The sequence below is a fragment of the Myzus persicae genome, unplaced genomic scaffold (assembly GCF_001856785.1).
Source record: "Myzus persicae strain clone G006 unplaced genomic scaffold, MPER_G0061.0, whole genome shotgun sequence".
NCBI lineage: Eukaryota > Metazoa > Arthropoda > Insecta > Hemiptera > Aphididae > Myzus > Myzus persicae.
In genome coordinates, this window is record NW_019104044.1 from 138,007 (window position 1) to 163,075 (window position 25,069).

Consider the following 25,069-nt stretch of genomic DNA (forward strand, 5'->3'; position numbering starts at 1 on the left):
ACACCCCTCTGTTACGCCCATAGATTATTATAGGTCTATATAAGCTATTTTGACTTAAAATTATGCCTTCAAGGGGATGATATTTGTTTATTATTTTAATTTCCAAACGTCAATGATATGTATGTATAAGCAATTGTTTTACTTATTCTCGAATAAGCTACTTCAACAGAAATGTCTTATTTTAAATCAAGTAAAAAAAAAATATAACATGTTTTTTCTATAAGGAATCACGACTTGTATAACCGTCGAGACTAGTCGTTTTTCGCCAAGTATACCGAAAAAACATTTAAAAAAACAACATATCAAAAATTATTGATGAAAAAAAATGTCTGTAGCAATATTGTAATTACATTTAAGTTCAGTTATAAAATCAAATTCTTGAACAAGCTTGACCAGTTTTAATAGAGATAATGCAATCTGATATTAAATCATTTTTTACATAATATTATTGTATAGTTTTAAAATTATTCACATTTAGAAAAAGCTATACCTAAATACATGAAATACATTAGCTCTGATTATGCGTTTTACATTATTTATAAGATTATGTAAACATGTAGTACACGATACTTTTACGGTTTATCGATTCTGAGCGGAGAAATGATTAAATTGGTTTACAAAGCTTGATAATATAATAGCTGTTCCTTTTTAAGTTATTCTTTAAAAAAGTATCAAAAATCCAATCCAATTCAATAAATTACTTTTTTTTTAAAATCGTGAAAATCGTAGAAATGCGTAAAATAAATAATAAGTACCTAGATACATTAATACATCTAAAAATTTTGCTTTTATCAAATTCGATATTTAAACGAAAAAATATAAGTAGATTTTAAACTGATGCTGCTTGAACACATTAATATTTTTTGTAGAAATTGAAATCATAATACAATCAATTACAAAGCAATTGGATATCTTTAGCCATTCAAGGTATTATAATTATTATTAATAAGTTATTAATAACTCATATTTACATATCACTAGTTAGTCATCTGTCTTCAGTCTTATTGCTCACACGATTTTTATTTTAAACTGATAACAATTTAATATAATATTCAACGTACAAAAATTATTTAAATATTTTGGCTTCTAGAAATTGATATGGAATATTGAATATTTTAAAGTTGTTTTAATTATGGTCAATTTTGTATAATACATTTGAAAAAAAATACCTCAGTGTGACTATACAATTGTAAAAAAATCGTTTTGTGTGGTGTTGCCTAACTTTATTGGAGAACAATTTATCAGTAATGGCAATCGACTGATGCTTTAATATTTTAAAACATGTTACAAAAACAATGAATTTTTATCCATCCTATTTAAACAGTTTACGTTCATCAATCGTTATTTATCATGTGAAATTACACTGTCCATATCAACCCCAATCGCATTATAGTTCGTTATATTGATTGCACATTTTTTTCCATTATGTAGAATACCAATGTAAAATAAAAATATAAATGTTAGAGAAATGGTAATTTGTACCTTTTGTATAAAACAGTGGTTTTCAAACTTTTACTAAACACAGTACACTGTGCCCTTTTTTTTGCACTCAACTCGATGAACAAAATTAATTTAAACTATAATTACACTATTCATTTGAAAATGTATGATTGATGGAAAAATATATAATTATAGCAGATGTTTTACGATTGGACTAATCATATTAATTCGTATATCACAATTAAATAACTATAATCGGTAATTTATGAAAAGACATTTCAGAAGACCCCGGCACACCCAGTAAATGCTAGCGGCACCCAGTTTTAAAACCACGTTTGTACTACATATATAGAACTATGCGCCTATGTAGAACATGACGTGCCCAAATAATAATGAAACAAATTCAAAAAAACTTAAATCAAATAGGAAGATTGCATATTTTGAAATCGAGTCGTCGTTTTATGGTAGATGAATGTCGTTTGTTGCAATAACATCTCGAGAAAATATACTGTAGCCTCGAAGGGTACAGTTGTTCACATCGACCGCACTCGAAAATATACAATATTACTACAAAGTGAATAGTTATTTTCAGAGCAATTAAGCAAGTTTGTTAATAACTTTTTATCGATCAAATATTAATACAAAGTTACAAGTTTACAAGTTTACAACGCTGAACACTGTATGCCCCCTCCATGTAGAGCCTTTATAATTTGGAATACTTCAAATAATCAACAATTGGAACTAATTGATGTGCTTTGTACAATATTATATAGACGTTAATGGTGATACAAAAACCGAAGGTAGAAATATTAATATATAATAGTTATTATGCGGTTAGAGAGATTCAATTACAATGGATTAATGTTATTAATGTTTGAAGAATAAATTACTACACTTTAACTTCGTTATAATTTGATTAAACATCATGAATATTTTAATATGATTGATTTTAGGAAGTGTGTACCATCTTATAACCTATACTGCAATTATATTCATTGAAAAACTTAAGTTAATTTAAACGGCCGAAGTGTAGTATTATGTATTAGTAAGTTAGTAAATTATTAGTAAACTATTTATTTACATTGTGTACATGATTTCAAAAAAAATAAGTTTTAAGTAACCTACAACGTATAGTTTCAATAAGTGTTGGGTGAATACGATTAACAATTTTCATATCTATTCATAAATTATTATGTCATCGTAATATGGTAAAATGTTTGAAAAAAATCTTACTTACATAGACCAATAATTCTATAGTAAAATTCTCTAAACCTTAACTATATTACGTCCAAGTCTAATTTGAACTGAATGAAATGTGATAAATTTAAAAAACAAAAAAAAACAAACAGTGATATATGTATCAAGTTGGTTTAAGAATTTTGTTGATTTATACAATAGTCTGAAATTCCAGAAAAACTTTATACTACCTAAACCTAGTTATAGGTAGTACTTACTTACTGACTTCTAATAATACCATAAATACATTGTAGGGTATTATATATTATATATATATATAATGCTGAGTCATTGTGTTTTAGAAGATAACTTTAGAATTTATTGTTTATATAGTTATGAACAAATAAGACTTATAAAGTTATAACGACTAACTATGTATTATTATAATATTATAATTAAGAAATTAATAAGTATAAAGGGTGATTCACCAAGCATGCTCGTCTCCCATTTTTCTTCTATTACTCAGTTATTCAAATTCTGTATATTGTTATTAATTATAATTTATGCGTAATTTATGTGTAATACAATACACTGTTAAATACAAATTTCTCAATTATCGCTTGAGTACTCGCTTTATTTTATTTGTAGGTATCAATAATGTGTAATGATCTTATATAAGTTTTCAATATTGTGGCAAACAAAATAATAACCTCTTGACTTGCGACTCATACCAAGTAATAATTATTTTTCTACTGTAATATTTTTTACACACAGAACCGAAAATTCTAAATTTATTTATTTATTGTTGGAAGGTCTTAAAATAAGTTTTAAAAATAAAAGTAGACACGGATAAGAGTTTTTTTTTTAAATTTATAGTGTCAGCTTTTTGAACATAAACAATTATATGAAAGCTCAAACATAAATGAGCTTATAGGAAGTTTTAGTTAAAAAACAAATAAAGTTTGTTTTACTTAATTCTCTTAGGTGCATTATCCAAAGTTTTAGGCTCAGAATATGCATGGATTTGCATAATTCTTAAATTTTTTTAAGTGATTCTTTTCTTAGCGTTTTTATGAAATCAATATCTTTAATGGAAATTAAAATTTTAAGTTTGATAGCGAAGTTGTTTTTTTTTCATTTATTGAATTCTGACTACAATAAAACTTATAAACGAATTTTGTATTATTATATAAGTATTGGCTATATAATAATATTAAATTTATATATTATATTGTATACTGTATACTTGGTATTGGGTAAGTAGATTTATATTGAAAAATATCCTGATATAAGATTCATATCAGTTTGAAACTTTCATTGTTATTTTTCAAGTAGACGTATACTCTTATAAATTACCTTTTAAGTTTTTATATTTATTCGAATCCCTAAACGATACTCGTCATCAAGATATCATAGTGGTTCTTATACATATATCACAGCGAACACTCATTTGGAAAATGTAAAAATATAAATAAACAATATTGTTCCACCATTTTATATCGGTTGTTGGAATTATTTTATATTTTTATTATTTATATTAATACCAATATTGTACTGCGGTGTTAGAACAGCGAGCCCCGAGGTATACTTAATTTTTTCAAAACAAAAAATTCTATTTCAGTTAACATTAATTTAAATGGTAAGCCATATTATTACATAAGTAGGCTATGGATATAATATACAATCATAAATCGTAGACTAAGGAGTACCTAATATATTTTACGAACGTGCTACTCAGAATTTCAACATTCAACCAAACACTATTTACAACACAATGTACATACTACCTATTTTGGTAAAATATCTACTCTGTATTTTGTCATTTTCCAATATTCTTTTGAGTACCGAGCAATTATTATTACCTACCTGCTCATAATATAATATGTATTAACCGTTTCGTGTTACAGGTGGCAGAGTGATGTTGGGCGGCGTGGTTGGTAGGCACATGAGCATACGGCGTAGGGAGAGCTCCCCGTCGGTACCTCACCCAGGTGGCCCGGGGAGTCCCAGGTATAGAAGACGGAGACGTGCGGTGACTACTTCGGATCATAAGACATGTGCTCTCATACAGACCAGAATAAAACTTGGAGACATCATAATGTGAGTGTTCATATCACAATACGACCACTAGATGTTAAGGCGAAAGTACTTATTAAACTGCGTAACGCAAAATAATATGTTACTGTCTGATCATATAGGATCCTGACCTTTGGTACACCTAGGTAATTGTATTTGTAATACAATTAAACAGTGTGCCTATTTTAAAATATTCGGCAGGATGCTATCAATTAAGGTTGACCGCACAAGTATATAAAAATGTGATCGCTCGGATATATTATATCACAAAATATTTAAGTACAAAATGGTTACACCATTGGGGGAAATCGGGAGGGGGATAAGCCCTCAAAATCAGACAGCTTTTTAGTTGCATGGCATCAAAGCCAAACGCTCATATTGATGTCAAAAATATCAGCCCCCCCCCCCATCATGAAATGTTAATAGATTTCCTCCTATGATGTCACACACATTTCATGATACCTACTGAACGTTCACAAATGTTTAGACAAAAAGTCTTATGAACAATATTTTATTGAATTTAAATTGCAATTGAATATTATCATTTATGGAGGTGAATAAATATTTAGATTTTTCAGTACTTCTACTTATAATTACTTCAGAAATATGTATTGTAATAACCAATAATTTAGTGGCTATACAGTTAAAGACTTATTTTTTTTTAGTGATAAAAATTACTTTTAACGTACAAAATTAAATAATTTTCATCGTAAATTGTACTTTTATGATAAACTGAAATAACTAGATCTTTAAGTAATACCAAAAAAAAAAAAAAATTTAAATATATTAAATACCCATTGCATTTTTTTTCTAAATATAATATGTTATTATAATAACGGTTTGAGATTATATTCTTGTATAATCATACTTGGAACAAAACATGTACGTATAATATACCATACGTGCATTAATTAAACTTTATGTATTCATATTATGGAAGTTTAAAGTTTTATAATTAGACGTGGCGGATATGAAAAGGTGAAATTAACGTTATTAGAGATCAAAGAGAGAGTATATACCATTATTTTATGAAATGTTTTTATAATTTAAACAGAATTTTTTATTAATAATTTTCTTTTCAAGTGAATGACATAATGTAATATTATTATATTTTAATATCCATTAGGAGTATGATACTATTGTAGAATACAGTATTATCATATTACATTTGACATTACACGTGTTTGAAATTTTGAATAATGAATATAATATACCTACATGTTTTTTTTATAATGGAAGATAACATGGTTTTTCGTCTTTAAATTTAAATAGTTTTTTTTTTTAAATTCTGTATAGACTAAATTATACTTTATTTAATTTTGGTAATATATGGTATTTGTGTTTATATTTATTACATATTATTGAAACTCTGCTGACTAATGAAATACAAATTAATTTGAGTTAAAAAAAATAACAATAATATGAATTTTATTTAAATTTTTAAATTAACAATACAAATTTGAGAAATTTTTCATAAATATCTAGATAGAAACACCTATGTATGTAAATGGCAAACATAAATAAATTAAAAACATAAGAGAGTTGTAGTTAATAGGTGTATTACTTATTCTGTTATCCAGAATATATTTTGTATAAATACAATTAATTAATTAAAATAAATTATTGAATAGTAATGTAATTGAGTATTATATTGAAGAGTATATTTACGAGTAGATATTGAACATAAATGGTTGAATGATTAAAATTATACCTAACTAATATACTATTATAATTGTTGTACTAAAAATTAAAATATATATTAAATTTACTCCAACTTCATCGTTAGTTAAATTGTTATGACCTAAATCTAGATCAACATTGTTGTAGAGTTTATGATACTACAAACTAGGTTATGAAATTTTATTGAGATAATTTTTGACACCTGTGATCATTTGTTTTCAAAAGAAAAAAACTTTTTAAATTATGCTTCTAACAAAAGTATCCTAAGACCGTAAAATCTCAAACTCTCGGAAAAGTACTTTATTGACCGTAAATTTCTTGACATATAAATACATAAGTTGTTTCTAATTATTTTGGACGAAGTAAAGTGTGCAACAAACTATAAGGATCTGGGGAAAATAGTAATTTGTTGAAATATTTCAAGTAACCACAATAAACCAAAAAAATAATGATTAACCAGAGCATTATAATCATTTATAATGTTATTAATCTTAACTAAAAACAAATTTATTTACATATTATTTACTGCACATGTACTATATGTCTATATATAATACTGAATTTCCCAGCACACTTTTTCATTTAGTAAATAATGATTTTATTCAAATTCTTTAAGTATAGTCATAAGATGATACATTATTCTTTTTTCAAAAATTAATCACCCTCATTTATTGGGCACTGTATTTTTAATTTTTTTTTTCATATATTGTCATATAGCATAATAGATATGAAAATTGAAATTTGAATGAGGGTAATTTTTGAATTATTCAACTTCAATAAATACTCACTGAGAATAGTGGTTAATGATAGTAGGCTAAAAAATATGGTAACTATGCTGGTTTTATTTTTTTATTTTTTATATAAATTTATTCAAATTTTATGTTTTGTAAAAATTGTACTTACATCTACAATAACTAAAAAGTATACTAAATTAATATTTGGAACATATATTTTGTGTAAAAACATAGAACGGAAATATTAACTTAAATATACTACAATTTACCAAATACTTAACTATATCAAAAACGATAACTCATAAACTACTCATTCAAATCCAAATTCAGACAATTTTGAAAAAATAATCTAATGAACATTAAACAAGAAGTGAATTCATTTGAGTAGTGGCTGTAGTAACTGCACTGTAATCAGTATAAATATTGAATAGAAAGATGCCACTTCTTATATTTGATAAGTTGTATTAAAATCGAAATAAAATAAGTATTAAATTATAATTTATAATAATTGTTAATTTTTGTGTTTGTAAAGATCAGACAATCAGACGTAATTTAGTTTAATATAATATTTGGTTAGAAACCGGGTTAAGAAACAATAATATTATGTAAATTTTTTTCTGATAGTATTTTTCTAAAAAAGTATAACATTAGTATTATATAATTTTCCATGAGAAAATTCTCTGTAAAATGGGATTTATATTTCGGATTTTAGTTTCGTTACGAAAACATTACGCATGAGAATAATAACTCTTGACGTGAAACTGAAAGCGGCCTCTGTCGGACAAATATCTTATTAGGAAAGGATAATATTAGCAGTATAAATGTATACTCTTGGTTGGTGATTTTGACGACAGAGCGCGTTCATAATATGTAAATTAATTTACAATGCAAGAAATATTCTACACCTAGGTAGAGGAACCAGTATTGAAATTGAAGGACCAAAATAACTTTTTCCAATTTTCCACAATAATGCCCCTTATGAAATACGTCTCGATTAATATGACCTAATCCAACTTATAATAATTATTTTTTTCCGCACACACATAATGTAAATCGTACTGAAGTTTATTATTAATAATTTTTGTGGGTACATTATATTATTTTAATTTAGAGAGTTGTATAAATATCGGCTTTAAAAATTATTTTAAGAAGGTAATACATACATACACTTCACAAAATAGGTAATTATTATTCTGTAAGTAATTGGGATTTTGATGAAAATTCAAAACCAATTATTTTGGTTGTATTTAGTATAAAAATTCAATAGAATAATAATATTTTTCATTACAACAATAGTTATAATTATCATGAACATGTGCCTATATATGAATATATATATGCCTATGGGTTATATGCAATAAAAATCTATAATCACGAGGAGTTAAGAGCGTTGGACCCGATCCGTTTTTAGTACAAAAACATGTTATACAACCCCTTCACGCCCTGTATAATAATCGGATTTCGTTCATTTTTTTAAATTTAAAATAAGAGAACATTTTGCAGGTTAGATCTATTTTCTATTATAAGTATAGAAGCTAAAATATGAATTTAAATACCTAATGCACAATATTTATTATTTTTAAAACATAGGTTATTTCCAATTATTATTTAAAAAAAATGAAAATTCGGACTTTGAACTGACCTAAAAAAAAGTTATCAATATTCGTGATATCATTTAGCCGTGAGAGTTATTCTTGGGAAGTAATTTTTGTTGATATAATACACCGTATCAACCCTCCTCATTCCTATTTAGATAACGAGCAATAAATTAGAGGTAAAGTATTATAGCAACAAAACAAAAACATATAATTTTCAAATTTTAAAGAACTGAGAAAAATTAGAAAAACCTTTAACGACACCCTTAACAAAATAAGATTTATGGTAAATAATATATCAAACAATGATAATAATATCGAAAAAAATTGTCTTCAATTATAATAGGTATTAGATTATTAGATAGTTATAATACATACCTACGCTTGTTTTGTTATTATAATCGATATTTTTGTTGTAATCATGCAATATTTATATAGTAAGTTGATTTATTAAAAAAAAAAAAATTTTAATTAACTTCTGAATTTATTAATGATACTATAATCATTCGGTACTATATGTTACAAATACTAGGGGAAAGAGAAAGAGTAAATTTTCTTTAACTAAAATAAATTATGAGATTTAAAATTGCTTGGGGTGTCTGTCCTTGTAAAATCTTTTACTTATAATTTTTTCTGATCTCGATCAACTGCAAATTTATTGAACAAGAACATTTTTTTTACTATTTATTTAGCTTTTAGTACTAACTATTACAGCTCAACAACTGCTGTTAGCTCAACTCTATTGCTTATACTTTGAAGATAAACCCTATTCTCACCGAAAAGTATTGAATATTTAAATATATTTTTCACATCATTTGAATTCATTATTATTTTACGAAACAATATTTTATCGTTACCTATGACTTTTCATATTTTTGTTCTTTATGAATGACACTATACATTTTAAATACACAGTAAAGAATATTTATCAGTATATGGTCAAATTTAAATTTTGTCTTGCAATGCATATTAAATAGCATATTATGTATTGTATGTATTTTGATTCTTGTACATTTCACCTTTTTGATTCATTCGGTTAATGGACTCGTATATTATAGACACAAAGTGAGTCCAATAAGCGGCGACTACTGTATTCTATTTTGTAGTTTTATACAGCAAAATTAGTTTAAAAATCGTAACCATTTTTAAGAGTCGATACAAACCGATATAACAGTGGTTTTTTTTTTGTAAAAAGGTAAGTTAGTTGGTAATATATTTTGTTATACTAAGCTATTGGTTGTTTCTGACATATTCATATTAATATCATACACTCACTTACATAGACTTTGTGAGATATTTTAATAACTATAACTGTTACAAATGAAATTTCGTTGGATCCGACTTCGTAAAACGTGATGTTTTCTATATTTAACTTTCAATAGCTTTGATTGCAATATTGTATCCCTTTGAAATGTGATTTTCGTAGCTCCGGAATTTCTAGTGATTCCCGAGTTAATTGACATTTTGATTGTTTTAATACGATGTGTAGTGTATGATTTTGAAATTTCGTAAGTGTAATAATAATATAGTACCATAAATAGAATAAAAAACAATTAGAGCTAATAATTATTACGCAATTCCTAACGCACGTATACTAATTGATTTCTTCATCAAAACAAGACTTCTTAAAATAAAAATTTGACCCATTTCTCAATCAGTGTGGATAGGGAAATTAAAACATCTGTGTGTTGTGCTGAGTAAAAATTAGCAAAAGAAATAAACATAACATAATATTAAGTATATAAAAATGCTAACAACATATTGAGTAATTATTAATTACCTACCAGCTAACACATGTACCGGATAAACATATTTATTATGATATTATTAAAATATGTATTCAATCAAAACGTACAACGAAACGATTAGAATTTTAATGGAAAACAAAGGAGAAATATAATAAATCATTTAAAAATAATAAGACTCTTATGGAATGCTTGAATAAAACATTGTTTATTGATCTACTTCTAAATATTAATATTTTTCACATTTTTTTAAACATAATATAAAAAGGTAGTTATATTAACTAACAAAAATATGAGTAATGCCTATTCCTAATAATAATGTCAATACTCTAAAAAATAATACGTCATAGTTATATTTAAACAAAATTACTTTAATATACGTGTACCTACACTATAATGCTTACATCCTGGATTTTTGAACATAAGTGTTTATTATTACATGAAACGGAGAGCTATTAAATCTCTATTCTAAATAAAAATATCAAACTTATTCAATTCAGTAAAATTAATTGGTAAGATTAACAATATATCTCTGGGCATAAAATTAAACAATATGTTATACAAATAAATTATTTGTTAATACCTATATAGTTTTTAATTGGTGTTTGAAATACTTTTTAATGACTCGGTGGTGGTTATAAAGTTATAGTTGAATGCGCAATCTTAATCATAATATTATTATTAAAATTATAATACTGGACATACGTTTAACTGTTTAACGTTTCATTGTTTGACAGTACTTAGTTATGCCATGTTATTTTGTCATTCATTTTAAACTCATAGTTGTGAATCTATGTTCACACTTAAATATATTTATATGCAACAAGAAAAATTCATTTTTATAATATAAAATATTTAATTCCATATGCGCTAGTCATAATAATGTCCAATGGATTATATTGTGTTTATTCTAAGATGATTATTAGCTGTATATTTTATTGCGGCAGTAATTATTGTTGAAATACTGTATTGTATTGCTGTATTTCTTATAAATCATTTATATAAATATTTTTATTTTTATATTTTTGAACATTTTAAAGTAACGAATGATCGATGTAGGTACCTAATTTATGACTGGTTTTTAAAGATTTTTAAAACAATTATAATGACTTATAATAAATGATTTTAAATGTTTTGGTCGTGAAGTTTTAACGAAGGAAAATAAATTAATAAAAATTCCGCATAATCCACATAATACATTTTATAGGTAGGTAAACTATTGTGCTTTGTGAAATATTATAACTTGTCATGAAGAGGTTTTATTTTATTTCGTACTAAAAAAGTTGCACTACTGAACCATCTAATAATAATCTGGAGCGGAGACTAAAATCAATTTTGGTTAATATAAAAAATAAATAAATACAGGAATCGTATTTATTTTCTTCTCAGTCAGAATTTTTCATTTTTACTCTTGTGTTGACGCTGGAAACAATGTTTTTTTTACAGCTATACACCGCACAACTATAATTTAGGGCGTCACCTGCAACTAATCCATCAATTTCGAATTCCACGACCCTCTAAGTTCAAAACCAAATGAAACAACCCTCTGTCCACGTTTCTGGTTTTCACCCCACTCGCTCTCAATGGTTCTCGTAATATAATAACAATAAACTGATATTATACTTGGTGTATATATAAATTTAATATAGTATATACACACTAGTGTATATATATATGTATAGTGTATATATATATGTATATTGTATATATATATACCACAGTAATCGCGTTTGCGTGACGGCCTACAGGGAAAAATTAATATTACATTTTACCCGAGTTGATTTATTAGAAAGTAGAATGGAATTTATACACACAGAAGTGGACTTTTTTAACGTGATATTATTAATAATACTTTTATAGGTCACCTCTATCTCTGGTCTAGACTTTTGTAATTTTTGGGAACCCCCGGCGATCGTCACGGGATATTGATTGGTCCGGGAGCCTTAGCGACACGCGCCAGTATGGCCGTTTCGGACACGATCCAAATCCCTTTGAACCATTAGTGGCTCGTATAATATACATTTACAATATAATAATTGATGAAAAAACATCGGTACCTACCTCTATAATAATAATACTGCCAAACGAATTAATAAAATATAAGACCGACTAATTAATTGAGTTGTCCGCTATCTAACACTTGACCAAAAATTCGTTTTATTCAATACGATGGAAAATTAATTATATTTAACTGGGTACTATTTTTTTAAAGTAATTAAATACAATTTGTATAGCTCAAAAAGTAAATATGGTTATAAAAACATAGTTCTAAATAATTAAAAGTATTATTGTATACACTGTATAAAAGTACTATTTATATAAAAATGTTTACATCCAATATAGTAGTATATTATATTTCTACAATTATATGATATATTCGAAGAAAAAAAAACATTAAACAATTATCATTTTAAATGTATATGTTTGGTTAAATCGTTGATTCCAGATCGTTAATTTTACTATAGGTTTCTTACAAAATTTCTGGCACGTAATGTATACGTCATGAACAACAAAGCATTAATTTTAAGGTCCCTAAATTATATTTTTTATACTTTACAGTAAAATTAAAAATATGGCAATATACCAATAAAATGTTTTAACTTTCTTTACTGGTAAAGCCATATACTACATTATTCTGACATCTTTAGAAATTAGATTATAACAATTAATATATATACAATAATATATTACACAATGCGCGTAAATCGTCACCTCGTAGGTACTTAATAATTAAGTGTGACTTTTCAACCGTATAATTTCTGCATAATATTATGCAATTTTAGGAGTCGATATTTATTTTGTCTGTGATTTCGTTTTTTCCTCATTTGATTTCCACATAGTTCATCTAATTGTAAAAAGTACTACCTATACCATTTTCAAAAAATCTATTGAATCAATCCATCTCTATCTTAGTTAGTCGACTTAATCAGTTTTAAATTATCAAGATTATGTCATTAGTTTAATATAAAAGTATACAGAGTTATTGTTTCTAAAAAATTATAAGTGAATGAATGACGTGCTTTTATTATTATTTTTTTTTTATTAATATAAAGGCTTCAATTACACAGATTATTAGCCTATAATTACAAAAAGTTAAAGTTTTACAATATAAAAGTTGACATTATCTTATTATTAAAGGAATGCAATGAAAAACATTATAATATTTACAGTTTTTTATCTAAATCTATTTTTTTGAAAAATTTAAAAATGTTGTCGGAGTTGTGTTGACTGAGGGCTTCTTCGGTTGACCTTGGATTATTGAGAACAAAACGTGCGGTTGAGAATTTGGGGCAGTCCATAATGATGTGTACCATTGTGATGGGTGTTTTACATGTGTCACACAAGGGGGGGGGGATTCCTTGGATATCAAGTATGAGTGTGTGATATGAGAATGGCCTATTTTGGATCTGTTTATTATTATTTTTTCACGTCTTGATGCGTTCTCTGGATGCGCCCATTTGAACACAGTTTTTTTGATGTTTCTAAGTTTGTTGCTGATGGGTATTGAATCCCAGTGATTTTGCCATGTTTTAATTATCCGTTTATGGGCTTCATACATGAGATCTTTATTTGGGATTTTATTAATGATGGTAGAGGTTGAGGATGTCACCGCTTCATTCGCCATTTTATCAGCTTTTTCATTCCCAGGGATGCCTATACTTGGGATGGGACCCACATGAACTTAATTTTGTTTTTCAATGAGGAAATAAGGTCTTTTGTAAGTTGGATTACTTCATTTTGGGGGTGATGGTCTTGAAGTTGCAAGTACTGTACTAGTTTTTTTATTGATCGTAAATAAAATTAACATCAGCAGCAAAATCCATTAGGTATATAGTAATGTTACAAATTTAAATTAAATAAAAAAATTAAATGATTAATAAAGTAATAACTGAGATTATATATTTTTTAAATTAGATTATTTAATTTTGTTAGCTTAAAAAAATTAATTATGTTTAAGTTGTGTTCTTGATTGGGTCACAGTGCGATGTTCAGGTAATGATGTGTCTTATTTTCCAGCTAAATGTACTTTAATTCGTAAAATAACATAATAATTATGGTTCAATAAGTGTATAGTTTTGAACACCTATATATGTATTGTATACTATTGTAAGTACAGTTTAAAATATACTAATTCAATATTTTGTATATGTTACATATTACTATTTTCATTTCATCATATTAGAAGTATGACATAATTCAGACACACTGATTCACGTTTCAGTAGAAAATCTAATAATTTAATATTACAACCGTTGTTGCTATAAATCAAATAAATCATATTATTTTTAAGCAAATATTTGTGTTTAATAATATGATAATAATCTTTTATTTTACTAGGTAGTAGGTACATCTTTTTGTTTTTATGTTTTACTTGACGTATTTAGCTATATTCTAAATTCAGTAATAATTGCGCATATTAGGTAAAATGTTGATGAAGATATAATAATATTTATCTAGTGCCTATTGAAAACACTATAATTGAGAAAAATTCTACTTAAAAAATGTTCAACTGCTCAATTAATATAAAACATATGTCCTTGTATAGATGTATACCTAGTATGTCGGCCTAAAAGGTATATAAAAATAAAATCTTTTTTGAAAAATTACAATTTACTTATATATTTTTTTCTTTTTAAATATTTAACAGAAATCAATAACTTTACTCATCTTTAAATACCTATACTTATTACTTCATTTGCCATTATTCAAACGCTATAATTTTTAGTTTTCCTCGTGTGCTTATAATATTTACACAGACGTTTGGATATAAAATACAAATTAAGTTGTTTTATTTTGATTTTAGGACATTTTTTGTTAGCAATTTTTAATTTTTCTTACTTTACAAGCACTGCGCGAGTATGCAATAAGCACATAATTATTAACAATAGTATGATATATTATTTGTAGGTACTTTATACATTTCTATTTCAGACGTTATCCGATGCAATTGATAGGTACTAATATTATCGTATAAATAATTTCAAATTAACTGTATATCTCAATATCTGTATACTAATGGCTACGGATGCCAATTTACTACTTGATCAATAAAAAACAAAAAGGTATGATTCAAATTGACAAGGTTACAACAAGATATATTTATTTTATACATATTATATAAAAGACAAAATTCACTTACTATAATGCTATATAATTTTAGTACGGCGTGCCTGTGAAAATATTGTTTTTATTAGTTTGTTTTCTTCAATAATTCTGTGTAACTTTGATAGATATTATTATTGAAATTTAAAATACTTCGTGGCTTGGTATATTATATTAGGTATATTAGGTATGTCAAAATACATAACTAATAAGTACCTAAAAGAAAATCTATAATGTAATATTCCAAAAACCAATTTCTCCTATGCATTGTTCCTATCCAAGTTGTCACTTTATTTTAAGTTTATATTTTTTTTGAACGAATATAATATTGTTTCAAATTATAAAACAATATTTTATTTCAAATTATATTACAGTATATTTTAATATAAATATGATACCACCTACATGATACATTGTTTTACATATTAAAACGGATTTAAGGCTGTATAAATATTACAATAATTACTGGTAGGCTGGTTACTTGGTCATAATAAATGTATCATACATAATATTATACAGTTCCAGTAGATATCAAGAACCTACCGAATGACCCATTATAGGTACCTACGCACTAAACGTTTGACTAGTTCAGTTTTATACATTTTCGTTAAATTCGACTTTTAATTAGTGAGTAGTGACTGCTCATATTATTAATATGGGTAAATAAAAATATCATGTTCTAACCATGACTAACAGTAACATTAGTATATACCAATTCGAATTGCATTATGTATGGTAACAGATAACAATCTGGGTGTGCAATTATTTTGACCTGGGTGCGGTTCGAATGAATATACGTATGGATTGTTCAATAACTATAAGAGACGCACGCAATAACATGCCAATATTGTAGTTACTGGGGTATTTCATATTATAAAAAGGAATATTTTAATTTTTACGAACAACGACTCTACGTTTAACCTATATTTATACTACGCGTGTGCATGTGTGTAAGTAAAACAATAAATGATGAATTCTAATTTAATTAATTTAATTACACATGTATATATTCATGCGGACTTCAGAGTTAACGCACACTTCATAATAGCACTGTATACGCCAAATATGTTCAGATAGATATTCGTAGAACATAATATTATTAAAATGCAATGGTATATGATTTCAATACGTGCCTGTGGAAACATTGTTTTATTATTTAGTGTTCTTAAATTCATGTGCATAAGAGCAAATAGCAATTGATATTTTAGGGGGGAGGGGATAAAGCTCTATTGCAATGTTATTGTTAAGCAGAAAACAAATTTAGGAAATGTTTGGGGATCTTTTGAAATTATTGGTGGGGCGCTTAGCCATTAAAGCTCTGCCCCTCCCTCTAAGTGCGCCTTGATATTTAGATATTACCTATATTGCAAATAGAAATAATATGACTTGTTTTGTCTTAACCCCCCCTATACTAGAAATTAAATAGAAATAAATTTATACTTTCATTTTATTTTAATTTAATTTAATGGATGTCCGATAACTATAATAAGAGACGACGCAAGCAATGACATGCCAATTGTACGGTGGTAGTTCATATAGTACAATGGCATATTATAATTTTTAAGAACGACTTAGCGACTCAACTCAACCTATATATATATTTTATATTATGTGCGTGCATGTGTCTACGTAAAATAATAAATGATAAATTGTAATTTAATTAATTAAATTACACATGCATGTATGCATGCGGAGTTAAAACATACTTCGTAATAGCACACTGTATACACCAAATGGGTTTAGATAATCGTATAACATATTATTATTATTATCATGACGTTTTGCAGTGGTCTTTCTAACTTTTTGCATTAAAAACTTTTAACTTTCAAAGCTGTTTGAGAGATGGCGTTTACATTTATACGCAATGTGAGAAAACGGAAATTATTTTTTTATAATTTAGTCCTTGGTGCAAAAACTACGTAAAGTCTTACTGTGTCACCAATGACATATTATTATGTTATATTTTATTATTAGATTATAGCAATATATTATGTAATGCCATATAATATTTTAATGACTACATTTATAGTAAGTACATTATATAATATACTTAAAAGCACATTTTAATCAAATTATTATTAAGTTTAGAAACATTATTATTTTTATTCTAGAATACAACATGATAAGACTTTCATCAAACAAATTTATAATAATTTTAAAATTGAAATGCATATACTAACTTAAGTATAGTCAAATAATATAAAATATAAACTGTAAATAAATATTGTTAGTCAAGAATTTTATCTAATGATTTCGCATATAATCTTAAGTGTGGGCATAATAATTAATAATTATTAATTAAATTTCTTAGCTCACGTACCCCCCCCCCTGAAGGTCAAGACTTCACCACCGTGAGAGATTTTCTCCCCCCTGACTCATCTGTATCTTGAAATGTAAGAACAACTTTTTTAAATCTAAAAATAAAATATATAGAAGAAACCATTCACAAAACTTTTGTAAATAATAGAGTTGTAATTATGTAATAAATAATAATAATTATTTTTTTATTTATTTTGTGTTACCATGTCACCATTATTATATAGTATGAAAGATTATAAAATATGCAATTTGTTTTTGTCACAAGCTAGTAGCTACCTACCATATTACTAATGAAAAAAATAAATAACTTATAACATATCTTTAGAAATATTGACTTATCGTCTCCGCTTAGGATCTTTTTTTGTACAATGTTTCATTATGAAAATTGAAATTTAACACATCCATTACAACAGTAACTTACTCACTTGCGAGTGGTACCTACAGGTTTTGACACCTTTACTATACAGCAGATCGTTTCTCAAGGATTTTATGTTTTTGTTTATCAGCAATAGTAAATATACCTACCTATCGTACAATAATTATTACACAGCGCGTACTTGTCTCTCATTTATAACAATGACAATAATGGTTTCTACTTTCTATTTAACATGGGATATTATTTTTTTCCTGTCGATCAATTTAATCATGCCATTGCGTGTCTTGACATTGTTTACAAATACAGTTACGGTATAGTTCTCCGAAATTGATATGAATCGTAGATAGTTCTATATTCAGCTCGTTTCATAATACTATCATACATATTATTAATTAATTAAAAAGTTTTGAAACCAGGCGTTTGAAATATATTATTATATGATCCAAAATAATAGACATATCATGGAAAGTAATTAAAATGTGCGTGCGTATAATTATGCGAAAAAATGTCTTTGGTATAATAATTATAATAATTATAGTCAATAATAAACTTAATTTCTGTCTAACTTTGAATAATTAAATAATATACATATTGTTGCATACTAAAATTCAAACAATTAAAGTCAACGTTTATTTACATAAATTAATCGCGTATTTCATTATTTTAATATTATAATTAAGTATTTATACTTTGTACACACTAACTTAAATGTTCAATGTTTACTATAATATTATACTTTGACGTTCATCATATTCTTTGATTTTAGTTTAATATCATATATATTTATTTTTTACGGTTTGTTGATTACTATATAATGTTACATTTTTACAATATAAATAATTTTTTTAAGAATAAAAAGTTTTGAAAAAATCTAATGTTCGAAGATAACATTAGCATAGCATGGCATTGCTGTAATACTAACTGTTAGAGTAAGCAATGAAGTTGTTACTAATCAGTTCATAATTAATAATATAATGAATAAGTTTATAACAAATATTATTTAAATAACAATTATGTGCAATGTTTGACAAAGACAATATTTGGAAATTAATTTCATAGGACCAGTAAAATCTTTGGACGAACACAGTATTCATAATATAATTATATGTATGTGTATTAAATAAAAATAGCACCTGTCAAGAGTATATTGAGAAAAATAATCATTTCAAAATATGTATTCTTATTGCTGTGTTTAATTTATATTTTTAAAAAATTAAAATAATTGAACATTGTATATATGCCGGGCTTTGAAAAAATGCATCAACTCCAATTTTTGACATTATGAGATTATGATACCTGTGGGTTTATATAGCCGAACGATTTAATTACATGTCAAAATCTGTCATATTAGGTTTTAAATATAAATAAAAAAGTGGTAACTCCATATTTATTTGGACATCGGTAACTAAAACTCAGTAAATCCCAAAATATAAGAAGCAAAAATGCAGTAGATATATGGAGATACCGCATTTTTTTTCTTTTTGACTGGAGATACAGTGGTTTACTTTCTGATATGCCACCATTCAAAATGCACTACCTACATCAATTATCAATATAAAATGTAATCAGTAATTATTATTTAAAAAAAGAAACTATTTAATTATAGTTCAAAACATTATTCAATTACAAAATAATAATAATTCTATAAAACATTTAGTAATTTCAATGCATTAACTATAATTTATAAAATATTTTTATTTTTTTTAGCATATTGGTTAGGATACCCTATTTCATGTATTGTTACAATTTTTTTTATCATAATATTTATTAATTATATATTGTTCTGTTAAGTCAATTAATATTTTTAACTTAATAAATAAAAGTAGATACTACCTTTTGTGTCCTAAGCCTTTGTGTGAACATCCATAATTATATAAGGAATAACTCCAACATGTTTATGTGCTATGTTTTAGCTGTTCGTAATATGATTTAAGGTATGAGGATTTTTTAAAAAAACATCAATTTTTAAGTTCTATAAATAGAAACAATTTTTAAACATCAATTCCAAAGTGAATAATATTCCAAAGAAGGCTGTTCATTGAGTTTCAAGTTTGAAAAAGTGCCAATATTTCAAACAAGATTTCTCAACAGTTAACATTTTGGAGTTGCTGGATTTTCGATAAGCGTATAGGCGCATCAAAGATGCGAATAATTAATAAATACATATTGCCCATATTTATCCAGAACAAAATAATAATTATTATGATTTGAGAACTTTCCAAAATAGGTGCGGTAATATTTATAATAGGTTAAATTTATTTTATAAACAGTGTCTTTCAAATTTTTTGAAAATTCTGTGTATCAGAATTGCCATAACTATGTTGGTTTGATCCTCATCATTTTTTACACATACAGTTTGTAAGACCCCGCAGTGTACGCAGTGTTACACTGAAAAAATGAGTTGTTACCTTTTATATTATTGTTATTATTAACTATTTCATAATATAGGATCCTACATTTAATTTAATATTTATCACAATATTATATTTGTGACACATCGCGCATCGGCGTGTATAATGTTAATATTGTTGAACGCAATGGTTCGTCATATTTTTGTTAGTTATATAACTTGAATTTGTATCAATTCACATCAATCTATGGTATATTTTTTAAACATTTTTATCGATATCCAATTTTTCATTTGATTGCTCGGAAACAGTGCTAAATCGAATTAATATTGGATTATTATAAAAATAGAACACATATACATATATCTACTTATATATATTGTATAGCCATTAATAAATAATAATAATAAAAAAACTCATCAAGTGCCGTAAAAGTCCATTGGATAAAAACAAATAATAATAACGTGATACATAAGGTTTCAATTGATTAGAGTGGGTAATGGTGGCAGTGAAGACGATAGGGTCATTAGATATGGCCCCGAGGATAATTGACTGTTAGGACCTTTTGTTAAGGGATGCTATCCTTTCGATCAACTCGACAGTACAGCAATGTATACGCATAACGTAGTAGAGGGCTTAAAGAAATGTCTGAAATTCATTTTTCGTTTAATATTATATTATATCAGAGTTCAATCGTTAGATAAAATGAAAAATAAAATAAAACGCAAAATGACGTGCACATCAATCAGTCATCCTTCAATAGACGATGGATTGGTCCGCTATTCTTTCGGTTGTTTATAAAAAGGCTGAGGAATTTATGGAAAATATTCACTTACATTTTTTGAAGATAGTGAAGGGTCAAATGTATAACAACCGGATGTGTGTATTCGCTATATTTCTAGTCATTTGTCAGCTGTCTTCATTCATAGGTATTCTCAATTATTTAAAATCCATCAATCGATAATGATAAAAATATCATTAGAAAACAGAGCAATATTTCTCTACCAGAGTGCAAAAAAATTTTCTTTTTATTCTTTTATCGAACTTAATCATGGCAAATATAGACATTAAAATTTTGTTGGGTGGTGGGGAGGGTACGGTTTGTTGAGGAACACATGTATGTGGAGGCGAGATTCGTCACTAGGAACCCACATGGTCAACCATTCGGCAGCTAGTGATGACGTGTCCCCATTTAATAAATTACAAATATTTTGTAAGTAAATTAAATATATACAGCGAAATTCCTGATTAGTTTTATTGAGTTCTAACATATCTAATATTAAATAAAGAAACAAGAAATACAACCCAAAAATGTTTTGAGGTAAAAATTATAAAACAAATTTATTGAGGTTAGTGCAGGTTAATAGTAAATTAATTTAAAGAATAAACTATGATAAATACCTACTTATATTTTTCGATAGCCAATTAAAGTAAAATGATAATATAATTAACGATGCATCATTCGATATATTATAATAATTACTGTTTTCAGTGCAAACAATTTTATTTCAACTAAGTTTCCAGTTATTTCATAATTGTGTGACGTTATTATAAAATTTAAAATTTAAAAGCATGTATAAATATTTAAATGACTCAAGTAATTTTAAAACTTTTTTGATGCACATATAGGTATATATAATCCCCTATTATATTAATTTCAAATTATTAAAAAATTTATTTCATTTTTCAATTAATATAATATTGCTATTGCAACCAAAAATAAATAAATAATAATTAAACAAATACTGAATAAAAGTTTCTGTTCTTTTTGTTTACACACATTCATATTGCACATATAATAAAATACAATTAGTATCTAATTCTTAATTTTAGGTTATAAGCGCAACGGTTATGTATTGAAATTGCTATCACATGTTATGTTGTTTTTTTGTGCAGGACTTATTACCAACGCGATTTATAACAGCGATAAGTACTTTGTTTTTCAACTTCAACATACTCCCCGGCAGGAAAGTGACAAGTTGATACATTTGAAATAACAAAATTAAAAATTCACAATAAGAACTGTTTAAAATAATAAATTGAAAAACAAAAAAAAAAAGTTTGAAAGTGGTGGTGCCGCATTGCTTTACATTAGGTGTAGTGCAGGTCACTTTAATGGAAGTGTTAAATTTGAATTAAGTATATAAAATCATAGTATGCAAAAAATGAAAAAAATAAAAGCTTAAAAAGGGTCTAACTATTTTAATTTGACATTTTAAAATGTATGCAAAATGGTCCTATAGTAATTTGGTGAAAATTTAAAATATCAACGGTTATTCGTTTTTGAGTAACACTAAAAAAATAAAATATATTTTTCCAAAAACTAGTTTTGTGTAAAAATACAATGGTTTCCTTAATTATTTTTTTGTTCATTCATAGGTTTTGAAAAATAATAGGAATTTTGAAGCCCATCATATACAAGGACCAACTAGATGAAAAGATTCTAAAGTAGAAAATCTAAGTATTTATACCGCTCTTACGAGTTACTAATTGACGACATTCGTCAGTCGCACCTGCTTTAACTGTACAGCAGAACCGTTAACTACTTGTCCAATTTTTTGGATTTAATTACATGAACTTAACTTTAACCTTAATTTAATTTTCGCTGATGTTAATTTCATAAATAGCGAAATACTTTAATTTAAACCCAGGTTAAGTTAATTTATACAAGAAAATGATAGTACATTGTAAAATTGAAAATGGTTTTAAATTGAATTTGAATTTTTTGTTGCCATTATCCATGAATTGTTAAATACAAATAAATAATTTTATATATGATTATATAACATACCTTTTTAGTTATATTATTATTTGATACATGCTCCATGTAAGGAAAAAAATTGGGGCGGGAGCAGGGAATTCACAAAATAAGTTTTGTACTTTTGATCCTCCACATATTTTATATTTTATTTTAAATTACCGACATTAAATTTCAAGTTTCGAAGGAGGTGAAATCTTGTGTTATGGGGGTGAAGCCTTCAGGAGCGTTGGCATGGAATTGTGGTTGGGTCTTGAACCCTGAGGGTTGGTGAGCGAAGCAAGCAATAGGTGCAGACCCCTAGTAAAGTTAAAAATACAAATGAAAAATTATTAACAATAGGTATGTGAAATATTTGCAAAGATCATTAATTTTGAATTAAAAATCTATAACATACTCATACAAATGTGCACCTATTGTATACTACCCATTTATTTAATTTAAAATGCAGTATTTCATACTAATTTTAGAAATTATTCAAAAATTATAATACATTTATGGACAATTTGGCATTTCCCGAAAATAAGATAAATGGTAAGTTAACTTCATAGAAACTTTAATATGTTGCCAGTTTTGTCATAATGTCTTATAAAATGCGGAAATTGTGGTTTCGAAATGTTCATAATATGGAATCTGGTATAGGTAGTTTTTTCATGAAATAAACGCATCCACAAAATAATTTTTGAAACATTAACTCGAAAGTTGAATAAAATCGTAACTATATATTATTTGTTGAAATTTGTAGATGTTATAAAATATTCATACACTAATGTAAATACTTATTTAAATATTATGATAGATTTACGTTTGTCATGTAGTCGAGTTGGTTATAGTGTACGATATTATCATTTTTTAAATGCACATTAATTATTATATAGTTCCACACGGAGACGTCTCCTCAGCCATTTCCTTATAATATAAACAATATATTACATTTTAAACCTGACTTGGTTTGTATTAATATGTAATACACTCTGGTTGTTTTTGATATACTATCCATATTCGAATGTCCAAACAACACAAGTATTAGTGAGTCTTGTAAATATATATATATATATATTTATATTTATGAATTATTAATGACCGTACCACGTTTCACTTCACCAGAAAGCAGCTGTACATTAGTTCATTAATATGTAGGTACGCAAGAAGAAGAGGGTGAAAATGTCGTACTATGTTTCAGCGAACGGTAAAGAATTAATTTTGTTTTATTACGTAATCGATTTTTATGAAATGAAAAAAAAATGAAGAGTTTTGTGTCCTTTTAAAATAAGCTGCTGCCACGACACGATCGTAATGAGGTCTTTCGTGACCTATATTTGCATGCATATACGCATAACATACAGTATACATTTAAATTTTATAAATGTTCTTAATAAAAAACTATTACATATATATATACATAAAACAACATAATAACTAATAAATAATAATTAAGAATTCGTTATAAAATAATAATCTGAGTTCATCTCCAGTCTTAATAGTCTCCAATGCATTTTTAAAATGTGTATATTTTCTGAGGGCGTACATTGTAGATATAATAAACATTTGAACATTACTCAGTTATACTTTTACTGTTAATTATTAAAGTAAGTATTTTTCAAAGAAGATATAATTTTGGTAAGTTTTGGGGCAAGTTGCATAATAACGAAAGCTAAGTACTCGCCCAATATCAAATTTATCAAGCATAGTTTAAAACAGTTATATTGATCTAATAAC

The 25,069-nt window shown here is 26.2% G+C and overlaps 1 protein-coding gene across 17 annotated transcripts in view; it reads left to right on the top strand.

Moving 5' to 3' along the window:
- Positions 1-25,069, top strand: part of LOC111037941 (voltage-dependent calcium channel type A subunit alpha-1) — a 263,106-nt gene that overhangs the window by 120,593 nt on the left and 117,444 nt on the right. For 16 of the 17 annotated variants that reach the window (XM_022320794.1, XM_022320795.1, XM_022320792.1 and 13 more), the window contains exon 2: positions 4,524-4,716. In XM_022320794.1, coding sequence (XP_022176486.1) covers positions 4,535-4,716 — 182 coding nt within the window. In that variant the 5' untranslated portion in view covers positions 4,524-4,534. Of the gene's footprint in view, positions 1-4,523; positions 4,717-25,069 lie in introns of those variants that run through there. The other variant, XM_022320793.1, reaches the window with a different exon arrangement.